General features: G+C 38.0%; 1 protein-coding gene across 1 annotated transcript; it reads left to right on the top strand.

Annotated features, from left to right (window-relative positions):
- The first annotated feature begins 6,132 nt into the window (after positions 1-6,132).
- LOC147612757 (uncharacterized) lies at positions 6,133-8,311 on the top strand. The gene has a single exon (XM_086782856.1). It carries the CDS (start codon positions 7,318-7,320, stop codon positions 8,086-8,088), a length of 771 nt encoding a protein of 256 aa, XP_086638982.1. The 5' UTR covers positions 6,133-7,317; the 3' UTR covers positions 8,089-8,311.
- Positions 8,312-12,851: the final 4,540 nt, after the last annotated feature.

Below are 12,851 nucleotides of genomic sequence, written 5' to 3'. Positions count from 1 at the left end.
ACTGAATGATCAAGGAGATAAGGATAAAATCTAGGAGGAGGATGAGTTCACCTACCCCAACTATAGCTATATCACTACTTATTTGTCTATAATTTATGAGAATAGGGACAAGGGGGAGACTAACCAACCACTCATAGAGGGTGACTTGCCCTCTTTCTCTTTTGATTTCACCACTATCCCTCTAGACCTTGAGGAACTATTGCATGGATAACCAATGGCCAACTTACCCATTCAACAACATAAAAAGGAGCAAATAGACTATATCAAGGATCCAATATTGGATTTGCTAGCAGAGGATTATGAGCAAATCATCAAGCAGGGTAACCCATTGCTCAAACCTCACCTCATGCATAGGGTTTTATGAAAAATTACACTTTTTGATTCAACGACACTCGTCGAGGTAGAGGAATATACAAATGCTCCCCAACTGACATATCTACCATACCCACTAGTAGGGGATAGGCCGAAATCAATCAAGCTCAGAAGGCTGGGCTTTAGAAGAAACCTTATAGAAATGTGGCAGAAAGCTCCAAACTAGTAAATCCAAGGCTAGCGCTTGAGATCCATATAGTGACCATGATTGTCCATGCTTACAAAAGATGGAAGAAAGAGAACCCTTAAAAGACAAGAGATGGCTACGTAGACATAGAGGTTGATTCTAACTAAAATGTGCCAAAACATAAAGATTTGGGATAAAGCCAACATGAAGGGTGCCATTTTTGGCAATATTCCTCAGTCCCTTAGGATTGATCCCTTGTATATGTCAATCAAGAGAAGGTTTATAGAAAGGGATTTCAAGGGATTCACATTTCATTTATAACTTCAAGTACAAAAAGTTTAAAACCCTTAATAAGAAACACTAGTTTGTAGAGCTGACCATAGTGAATGCATGGAGGGCCATTCGAGATATAACAATAGTCTCCAATGTGAGATTCTTCAAGATCTTCATTCTTTTGATCAAAATACATGATGACTATATGCATAGCTACAACACAAAGGGAATGAAATTTGTCCTCAACACTAGACCCTCAGAAAGTGGCTTTATGTATATTACTACCTCAAGTTATGGTGTGTCCCATCGTACATGCATACAACTTTGAAGACATGATCAACACCAACTTCTTTAAGACACTCTACTTTTTAAGAAGAACTACTTTTCTTTTACTAGATTCCACCTATGGATCCACATGAAGATACAATGATTGGGTTGATCAAAGTGATACTCCATAACTCTTCTTTCTAATTGCTCCTAGGGTAGTTGAGCCATTTCCTTCCATTGGGGAAAACTTGATGAGACAAAGTTCCCATGGCATTAGCACATGCACTTTGAGTACTACCATAAATATCTAACAGTAATTATGTAAACCCATGTAACCACATCTAGAAGTGAACACGAAACTCAAAGAAAATGTCAAGATGCAACTCTATTTACATAAAAATAGATGGGAATTTTGTTCATATGATTATCACCATCTAGGCATCCATAACAAACGACTATTTTCTTTATGCTAAGACAAAATGCATTATCATTTCATGAAAGAGAAAGTGGTTAAATATGACATCAGTTTGAGATTTGTCCATATAGATGAGCAAATAATAGATGCATTTACAAAATAAATCTCTACCATTCCCAAAGTTTGAATGGCTTGGAGTTAGTTTGAGTGTTCATCAATTAGATAGAAGATTAAGGTGGACTGCTTAAAAGAAAGCATAAATCAATAAACTTCATGTAGACATTTTGATGTGCTCTTATGATGAATAGACACATCAAATGATGACAGCACTTAAATTTTTGTGTCTTAGCATGCCGCATTATGGGTGTCACATCATTAAGCCACATTAACAACTCAACTTTGTTAGGATATTTTTTAATAATTTTCATCATGGGGGCAAGTAATGTGCATACTTTGACATGTATTTAAATGGTGACATAACATGGATACATGACATGGGTCACAATGACATAGCATTAATACACATGAGGCCCTGAGGAACATACATGTATTTAGATGGTAACATAACATGGATACACGTGGGTGTAGTGACATAACATTGATACACATGGGGCCCTGAGGGACATACATGGTATGATTCAATAAGTCATGGAATTGAACTATATGATGATGGTTTATGTGTATACAGAAAGGATGGACATCAGCTTACAACATCTAGCCATCATCAATTTTTTTAAGTTAATTTATATACATGTGAATAATAATGCTCGCACTTGGAGGGTTGCACTTAATGACTAGGTGCTAAGGGACACAAAACATATGTGATATTGTTGCAATGAGCACAAGGAAAATGTCATATCATGTTATTGTTAGAAAGGGAAATCATCCTTGATATATGTGGTGGTATCAACTTACATTATGAGAAATAAGTGAGTATATAGAATAATATTTTAAGTCAACCATTTGTAGAAATGTGGGGAGTGAAGAGAAAAGAAACCCATTTTTTACATTTATGTTGATTTGTTGTGTTTTCTTGCAACTCTATAAAGCCTAGAAAGTTGGCGAGGATTAGCTAAAGCCTACACTCTCTATTTTAGTGAATACACTAATGAGGAACCTAAGTAGAAAACCAAGAGGAGGCCCCAAGGTCTCCGTTACACCCAAGTTCACCCATCTAAAGAGAATATAAATTATTAAGAAGGGAGAGAAAAGTTCCTACAAATCAAGCTCTAAGAAATCAAGAGCTCAAAAAGGTAGCTTGAAATAAACACATGTTTAGATAATATGGCATGCCCTCACATGAATATGATGAAAAGGAGAATCAAGAGTACATGATGGTCTCCCTAGTGGAGACCATTATAGGCTGAGAAATAAACATTGATGATCCATGGATACCCTTCAAGGTTGAGCAATAGATTGCCAAATGCCATTACCACACAAGGGATATAAGACAAGGAGTAGGGTTTCAATGTTGTTGCACTATAAGTGTAGAATTTAGCCCAAGAGGTTTGTTTTAACCTTACATGGGAGAGCTTGTAATTTAGGCTATATTGTGAGGGGTTTTTTAGTAAGTTATAATATCATCTTGTAGCTTTAAATCTGCCCCATGAAAACTTTATCCCTAGTATTTGGGTTCTTGTTCAAATTTTTATAAAAATTCAAGCCTTTTAGAGTTAACGATTGATCCTGGTGTACCATAAAAAACACCACAAAGTTGTCTAACTCAATTCTAACCCTTTGTTTCCCTTTGTGTTGACCTTCACTTCCATCTTGTCCATGCAAGGTATTATGGAAATTGAATCATAGTCTCTTCATAAAATGATGGAAGTCCTTCACAAAATATTATTGTACATAAATAATTTCAATGTTTGGTTAAGTAAATATGGTTACATCAAAGATTTTATTTGGATATTTGGAAGGCTTTAGTAATTTAGGAAGGATATTCAAATTGGACAAGACAAGAATATTTTATTAGCCTTTTATCTAAATATTAGGAAGGGTTAATGAATTTAGGAAGGATATTCAAATTGTATAAGACAAGAATGTTACAACCCTTGAAGCAAAGGATGATTTATATTCCACTATCATGATCATGTAAGCTTAATGAACCTTGTAGTTATGCAAAGAAAACAACAAACAAATAAGTAACATTTGATAAAGAGTATTTTATGCATTTTAAAATGTTTAATGTCAATCCTTACAAAAAGTGAAACAATTTTTAATGTCAATCCTTATAAAGAGAAACAATTTTTAATGTCGATGCTTATAAAGCCAAACAATTTTGATTGCAAACATATATATTTGCACAACATAAGGCTTTGAATTTACAATAATAAATCTTAGCGGTCATGCTAAAGTACTCCCATGGGGTCACTCAAAAACATGTAATATAATGTGTGAGTTCAACACAAGGGTTTGGGTATAAAATATTTACAAATATAGGGGGTTTTGAAGTCAAAAAGCCAAAAAATATATACATTAAGGGTATTTTTTTCTTCTCAAAATGTAGAATATGGATGCATCTAAACTGTACAAATTCATAGGTAGGGTGTCTTTTCAAAATGCACGTGCTATATGGGGTTTCTATGTAGTGACTCCATGAGAAATTTCCAAATTGACCATCTATCAAGAATTTAGGGACTTGGAGTTACATGTACCTTAAATGTATAACCAAGGTGACTTCATTTCTTAAAAACATTTTGAACCATTGAAATTTTTGTGATAAGACAATAATATCTTACTTTAAAATGTGCATGACATGTTTACATCAAAGTGCACACAATTATGGAGCATTACCATGAAAAGTATCACATGCTCTTAAGTGAAATACAAGAGGAGGTGTACTATATACCTTTGTTTTATGAAAAGTCATATAGAAAGGGAAGTATTTGAGTTTCGCATAGTCTTCTAGGATTGTATGACAAACTTAAGGAATTTATGCATGCATTTTTCCACCAATTTTGTGTTATAAACCTGATTGGGGAAAAAAAAGGAAGTGGGGGCATTTAGCTTCTTTTATACGAGCAACATTGGCTATCTATAATGGGATTGTTAAAAATCTAGTGATGGGTGAGGGAAAGTGAGTTTGAATGGGAAATAATGTGGGAAATAATGTTCACCGTGAAGAAGGTTGATCCCACACTCTAGGTATGTGTGTAAAGTTCCTTAAGGAAAGTGAGACAAGGCAACAGCATCTAGGCCCATGGTGTAATGGGGAAAGGAGAGACGGGAATGAGGAGTTATTGTATTAAGCTTAGAGCTCTTGCTCTTAGAAGTGTCAAACAAGGAAAGAGAGTCTCCTCCTTGCTTAACATAGAGGTAGACAAAATTGCAAGTGAAGGATGTGTTTTGGTGGCCTAATTGGGCATTCTTTTGGAGTCTTGGATCCTCCGGTCTAGGTATGTTTGTAAAGTTCCTTAAGGAAAGTGAGACGGGGCAACAACATCTGGGGCCATGGTGTAATGGGGAAAGGAGAGTCAAAGCTCTAGCTCTTAGAAGTGCCAAACAAGGAAAGAGAGTATCCCCCTTGCTTGAAATAGAGGTAGACAAAATTGCAAGCTTAGGATTTGTTTTGGTGGCCTAATTGGGGCATTCTTTTGGAGTCTTGGATAAACTTGTGAAAATAGGAGAGGGGAAGTATGAGGTTTTGAAAAAAAAAGGGAAAAAAAGAAAGAAATTTGTGAAAATAGGAAAGGGAAGTGTGAGGTTGCACTCATGTTCTTTTACATGTCAAATATTGTGATGTGTGTAGAGAGTCCACTTGAAAAATATTTTGAATTTATTAAAAGGAGGAGGATACGTCCGAAACTTGGGGCTTTTTTAAAAGAAAAGAAAAGAAAAAAAGGCGTGCCAAAGTTGGCCAAAATGGCTAGTGGGGTCCAATTGTGTGGTTGAGCTATCAAAGGAGCCTTTAACAGTGAAGTATTCTTCAAAAGAAATGTAAGGAAAATCAGAGCCATGTAAGAAAAGGTGAGAGTAAAGGAAAGGTATAGGCCCTGTGGAAAAGATGAGTAAAGGTAAATGTTTCATGCTTTATTGATTTTTCATTTTTCAAAAAAAAATTTAAACCTCGAGTTTGATGCTGCATTCTTCGAGAAATGAAGAAAAGAAAAAAGTTTGATGCTTGCTTGCCACTTGGATTTGCTTGAAAAAGAAATAATGAGGGTTACTAACAAAAATGGAGTTTGGAGTTGAGCCTTGATGCTTGTTTCCTAAAGGGGGAAAAAAAGGGTACTTAGAATTAGTTTGCACTAAAGATGAAAGGGGAATAAAGATTTGATTCTAATGGGAAATTATAATTGAAGATAAGAAGGTTTGATTTTTACTGGAGTAAAAGCCCAATGTTAATTAGGCTAATTCCTTTTTAATTTGAGAGAAGATTGCGCTCAGATGGCTTTAGCTTGGTGCGCTAGCCCACCATCAAAGTACCCACTTCCTCTTTGTAGGACAACATGGGACCACAATTAGGTAGGGTAGGTTGACTATTATATAGAGGCGGTGCCAGACAGGTGGTGGAGTATACACTAAGCAGAGATGTTTGAGGTGAGAGTGTAAACTAAGGATGAGGGATCTTTGACTATGGTTTTATTTTCCAAGAAAGAGGAGGTTCCTAGCTATATTGGGTGAGTAAGAAACTTGTGTATGTGTGTGTGTGTGAGAGAGAGTGTGTGAAGAGAGAGAGAGAGAGAGATCTCAAATGCTTGAATAGAACCTTTAAGGGGCAGCTACTTGTAGTATGGAAAATAGAAACTCACCTCCAGAGGATAAGAAAGAAGGCTTCATAGGGTGGTGGATTGCTGCCCATCTTTCCTTGGAATGTGGGGAGGAGACAAAGATGATGCTTTGCAGTTTCTTCAAGCAAGAGGCAGTGGACTGAACTCAAGACCACATGAACAACAACATGTGGGACAATGGCATATGGGGGGCTGATCAAGTAGGCTCTCTATGTTGCTTTTGATCCATTTTGAGCAAGTGGGCTCTATATGCTGCTCCTAGTGCTAAAGAAGAGAAAATGGGCTCTATATGCTGCTCTCTACATGCTTTTGTCACGCCGGGATAATGTCGGCATTGCCTCTACAAAGCTTTGCCATGGTGCATTTGTGTGGATGACATGGGTGATCAAGTGGGTTCGGTCAGACTTGATGTTTGAGACTGTGCAGCTTATGGCTTACCTCTGCCTGTGATTTTAAGTACTTTCCACATAATTTCTATGCTATGCAATCTTCAGCCTTTTCATTTGGTTGAAAGTTAGTGCCATTATTTCATTCATTTGCCCTTCCAATTAGGCACCTCAGCCTACATCTATGAGAGTTGCACTAATGCCACAAACTCTGCATGCTTTACTTGTGACAGTAGATTGGGTGGTTGAGAGGGAGACCTAAGGAGGGTCTGTATCACATATTGTGTTAATGTTTGACCCTGCAACTGCTGCCTAATGCTAATGCAAACTTTGCTTTCCATAGCTCAGTCTCAACCTCAACACTACGGCTGAAAATTTGCCTTCAATAGCTCAGTCTCAACCCTAACCATTATGGGGGGGAAATATTTGCTTTTAATAGCTCAGTTTCAACCTTAACCCTATTTTGCTTTGATCCAAATTAAAGATTTCCCTGTTTGAATCTTAGGCCAAGTTGCTACATCAGGTTACGTAAGGGTTCAATTTGGCCCAGTCTGCTTTTACCCAAAGCAAGGTTTAGCCTATGTCATTTTGCTTCAAAGCCTTGATATTAATGGGCAAAAGCTGCTTCACAGCCTTAAGCTCAACACAGAAGCTGCTCTAAAGCTTAAACCCTTTGGTTGAATCTTAATCTACATTACTTCAAGCTTCAGTCTTCAGAGCATACTTAAAACTTTAGGAGGCTAGATGGGCAAGCTGCTGCATAAATTAGTGAATGGGATTGTGCCCTCCTGGTTCACCAAGATCAGAGCCTCCGATGCTTCACCCAAGAAGAGGCTACCCTTCTTCAGAGGGGGCATGTTCTCCTCCTCACCAAAGTCACCTACAAACACAGAGATGTTGGCTCTGATAGACAAGGATCCCAACAGCTACTACAGCCAGAGTGATGATGATGAGGAAGAGAAAGAACAGGCAAACATGGAAAGCTGTGCCACTCCAACGCCATCATCAACAAAGGCAGCAACAAGCATCATGGAGAAAGATCACAATAATGATGATGACCACCATCATCATGATGAAGATCAGGATGGCCACCACCATCATCAGCAAAAACACCATCATCACGGTGATCACGATCATGACCTTCTAAGGTCTAAGAGGAAGAGCCAATGTCTGCATGAGGAAGAGGAAGAGGAAGAGGAAGAGGAGCATGGAAGCAAGCAGAGATGGCCTTTGAAGAGACGCAAGAAGGCAGAGAGAGGGGTGATGAGCTCTGAGCTTCCCCAGAGCCTGTGCGAGATGGTGGGCAACGGCAGTGCGGTTGTGAAGTACAGCGAGGACCCCCAGCTTGCGTTCTGGGAATCCATGGTGGAAATGATTGTGGGCAATGGGCTGTGGGACATGGCCAATCTGGAGTTCCTCTTGTACTGCTACCTCAGCCTCAATGATCCCCACCTCCATGATACCATCCAAAGAAGTTTCCTTCAAGTCTTAAAAGACCTTGAGAGAACATCTTAAGAATGCCCTCTCAAGGACACCCTTGGCCCTATACAACTTCCCCCAAGTCTTGGGCCACACAACCTACTCCTACTATTGCAAGCTCTTTTCAAGTTCAAACAGGTTCACAAGGCCTCTTCCTAATAAAATATGCAAGTTCTTGCAATAGCTTAGGGGTGTTGTGGTCATCCAAGCCTGCTTCTCCATTTGGGCTCAGAGTATCTCCCTCTACGTTCTCAATAGTGGTGACTGTTAGACATTTACATTAATTTAGTCCGAGGCAATTAGGCCTAGACCGGACATTATTCGTGTGTGCACGGGCAAGGGCCTAGTGGGCCAAGGTCCGTAGCTCGGGGGTTAGCCAAGGGGCGCGGGAATGGGAGCTAAGAGAGCATTTAATGTTAGACATTTACATTAATTTAGTCCGAGGCAATTAGGCCTAGACCGGACATTATTAATGTAAATGTCTAACAGTGACCATGCCCATGCCCAGTTTGTTCCCACATGATCAAAATCTCCTACTTTTTCCAATGCACTAAAGGATCCAACAAGCCTTTGCTGCATAATGTCGAATCTATTCCCTTTAAAGCTTCTAAAAAAGGACTTTCCTTTGAGTCTAGGTTCTCATAAAACCTCGTAAAGCTTTCTTTATAACCATACACTATTTATGCACAAGAACAAATTGTAGTTGCATGCCACACGTTACTTCCCACATTGCATGTGTTGATTGCATCTCCTCTATGATGTTTCATACTTCATATACTTGTTGGTGAATGGTAGAGCATTGGCCTATTAAAGAACACCACAGCTCGCTTGAGACTACCCCAAAGAACTAACTTGTATTCTTCTCTTCCACTACTCCACATCAAGTAGAAATTTTCCACCACTATGAGCATGATCTCCTTTTCCTCCTTAAACTAGAGCTACCTTCAATAAAATTTATCTTTTTATCCAAATCTTACTTAGGTGCCAGCATACCCCTTGAATTTAAATACAGAAACATAACACTTCTCATTGATTGTAGTGTAGCCATGCATCTGGAGGCATTTGGTCAAATCTACCCTCACAATTATTACCGCTCTTGTATCAAACCTTTCTAAGATAAGACACAATGATTTCTTATGATTTTATAACAAACCTTTCTTAGATAAGACCCACTGGGTTTCTTATGATTTTGGTTTTACAGGGCCTTTTTAAAGATGTATTCAAGTTACTATCTATTTTTTATTTTTGTCACATAAAAAGAAAGACTGATGAATGACACTCTCCATGCTATTATTTGATATACCATTGGTCATGTCTATACAGACGTTGCTACGATCTTTTTAGACTTTCATGCAAACTAAAAAAAGTGCATTTTCACCTTGGTTTTGAATTCTTAAGATTGCACAAGGAATTTTGAACCTTGGACCTTCAAAAAAAAAGAATCAATAGCACCAAAAGTCCTAATGTTCATGAAATTTTATTTGATATTATGTACATCTCTCTAGTCAAAATGTTTACCTTCTATTCTAAAATTTTTCCACGGGTTCTCAATACATTGTGTGAATCTTGAATGCTTAATTATGTAGACATCATATTCATCAAAAAACAAAGTCTAGTGAGTCCTTTGCTTGCTATGATTAATATAATGCAGTAAGTTTTATACACACCTGAAAAAAACAAAGTCTATAGTGAGTTCTTTGCTTGCTATATAATGTGCTAAGTTTTATCCTACATATTAGTAAATGTTTTACTAACTCAAATAGGGGATCAATGTTTGTAATTAATGAAAATTTATTATTTAGTCCATGTTCGAAAGATACAAAAGAATTACCACCTTATTATTTTGCTAATATGAATAACCTTACAAATTGGTTTTTCCATGTTCATATGTGTAATCATTTGATTAACGATAGCACCAAGGCACTACTAGAGTAATTTTGGGAGAAGAATTATAGAAACTCACCAGTGTCCAAGAAAGCATTGCAAAAAGAGTCTAAAGGTGTGTTCACCGAACAAGGGGCTTGCTTTCTTAAGGTAAGTCAAAGTGAGTCATGTCCTCCATTTTTGTGGAGGCACACCCTCACCTCAGAACTCGCCAAACGAACTTTTAGCAGATGCAAGCTATGGCTTGTGTGTTACTCCCATCAAGTTGCTATTCTGATGTATGTTGTACCTAAACGACACATGATGATGGTGCCATGTTTGTAATGGCTTATATATTTATTAACCATGGATGATGTCTTTGCCTTCCTTGCCCTTGATAGCAATGAGGAGAAAGTAAGCTACTATTTGTTGAGATGCTCTATGCCAAAGAGCACTCTCAACAATGAGGATTACATGGATGGTCATGGGGTTTAGTTGGATGCACATAGCATGGTCGTGGTGACAGGCTACTACTTTTAATAGGTTCGTAGGCATGGGAGACACATTCAGCTCCAATAGTATGAGGCCAATCACGAGGCCTACATCTTCTATTACATTATGATTGGCGATTGAGATTTAGCTTGATTGAGTTTAGAGCTGTAAATGTGATGCTTGACCTCTCTAGGTGGCTTCATGTAGATGAGCATGCACGATTCCATAAGCGGTTGCATATCGATTATAGATATGTGTTGCCACCCATAGAAATAAGAAGTGGTTTCCCAACCACCACAGGAGGATGGAATCCTTGGCCATCTCTAAATAGATCTGAAATGGAATCTTTAATGCCAAGAAGCTTTTCAAGCTGTATCATGAATCACCGGTAGTATGCTACGTCTCTAGTTGCCACTCGTCTACATATGCGATGTTGCCTAGGGTGTGGTGCGAAAGGAAGCTCTAGATCATCCATGATGTATAGGGTAGATGGTGTGCCACCTGCACTGGCATGGACCATTGATAGCTTATGGGTGAATCGTGGTTATGAGGTCCTCAATGAACTCGCATTGCCCGTTGATAGTTCTCATGAGTCCATAATAAGGAGGATATAATTCTACGCAAATAAAAACCCTAATCTAAGTATCAAAATGATCACATAGTCTAATAGAGATTAGGGGATAGCTAATTGAGATTAGTGGATAGCTAATGGATATTAGGTGAATAATTAGGTGATAAGCTAATGAATATTAGGGAATAACTAATGGAGATTAGGTGAATAATAAGGGTGTGGTGCGAAAGGAAGCTCTAGATCATCCATGATGTATAGGGTAGATGGTGTGCCACCTGCACTGGCATGGACCATTGATAGCTTACGGGTGAATCGTGGTTATGAGGTCCTCAATGAACTCGCATTGCCCGTTGATAGTTCTCATGAGTCCATAATAAGGAGGATATAATTCTACCCAAATAAAAACCCTAATCTAAGTATCGAAATGATCACATAGTCTAATAGAGATTAGGGGATAGCTAATTGAGATTAGTGGATAGCTAATGGATATTAGGTGAATAATTAGGTGATAAGCTAATGAATATTAGGGAATAACTAATGGAGATTAGGTGAATAATAAGGTGATAAGCTAATAAAGATTAGGGAGAGAGGAAACTTTAACTGCGTATAGTGAGAATGAGGGTAAACAAAGGGGGGTTTTATAGCTCGACCAAGTTAGGGTTAGGGTTTTTTTGGATGTCTAGGGACACATGTCGATTTGACAATTGGCTTTCCATATAACTCAATCAAGTTACATAAAAATTATGGGAAAAAAATTTGGACCTCGATGGACACGTGTTTAATCATTGATTAGCTCTCCACATAACTCAATTAAGTTACATAAAAAAATAAAAAAAAAGGGCAATACGAGACACGTGTCAAACCATTCATTGGATCATGACATAACTTGATCGAGTTATGTGAAAAATGTATGTTTTTAAAAATATATTCCATGCATTAAAAAGCACATGTTCATCATATATAGGGTTTCCATGTAACTTGATTGAGTTACGTGGTAAATACATTTTTTTAAAATATACATTTTATGTCAACAATTTTTGGGTGTATGCAAGCCATGGTTTGAATAGGTAACTTAATTGAGTTACATGGAAAATGCACTTTTTTAAAATATGCATTCTATGTTAATAATTTTGAGTATATGCATGATGTGCGTGCATGCCATGGGTTGAGTAGGTAACTCGAACGAGTTATGCAGTGGTGGACATCACATAGGCACCATATAACTCAATCGAGTTACATGGCTGTGATGCCCACTATTTAACTAGATTGAGTTATGTGGTGCCTACATGAGTGTTCTCACCATGTAACTCAATCAAGTTACATTGTGCCTACGTGGATATTCACTGCATAACTTGGATGACAATCGCATCCTACATGGTTGTCTATAATGTAACTTGATCGAGTTATGTGGTGCCTATTAGATGTCCACACCACATAACTCGATCAAGTTACGTGGTTATCACGGTGATGTCCAAGGTGGTAGAGGCGATAACTTGATTGAACTACACCCCAAGCCTCATTGAGCACTTGGCACGATTCGTAACTAGATCCCCTATGCTAGCACCTATCCTTCCCCTAGAATGGTTATGAGTGTACATTTGCCAAAATGTGGCTCCTAGTATAATCCATGCCATCTCAAATCATACAAGATGATCAGTGCACGTATGGGAATGTTATAGAGGGGAAACATAATCTTGATAATTGTGCACTTTTCATAGCGAGGTAGACTTCAAAGAGCATACAAAGGTGAAGAGAAAACGTTTAAGCCATCAAAATAGGCCTCCAAATATAAATGGGGCTTATGTAAGAGTAGAGTGAGAATAGCCAAATTTATGTTTGTATCCAAATATCCCTCCGAAGGTGCACTAAGGAT

Source organism: Cibotium barometz, chromosome 45 (assembly GCF_041138505.1).
Source record: "Cibotium barometz isolate CiBa-2024 chromosome 45, ASM4113850v1, whole genome shotgun sequence".
Taxonomy (NCBI): Eukaryota; Viridiplantae; Streptophyta; class Polypodiopsida; order Cyatheales; family Cibotiaceae; genus Cibotium; species Cibotium barometz.
The sequence above is the reverse complement of the archived record's forward strand: the minus strand, read 5'-3'. Positions and strand labels throughout refer to the sequence as shown.

Coding starts and splice junctions, on each gene's coding strand:
- LOC147612757 (XM_086782856.1), top strand. CDS start 7,318: ATGGGCAAGCTGCTGCATAAATTAGTGAATGGGATTGTGCCCTCCTGG.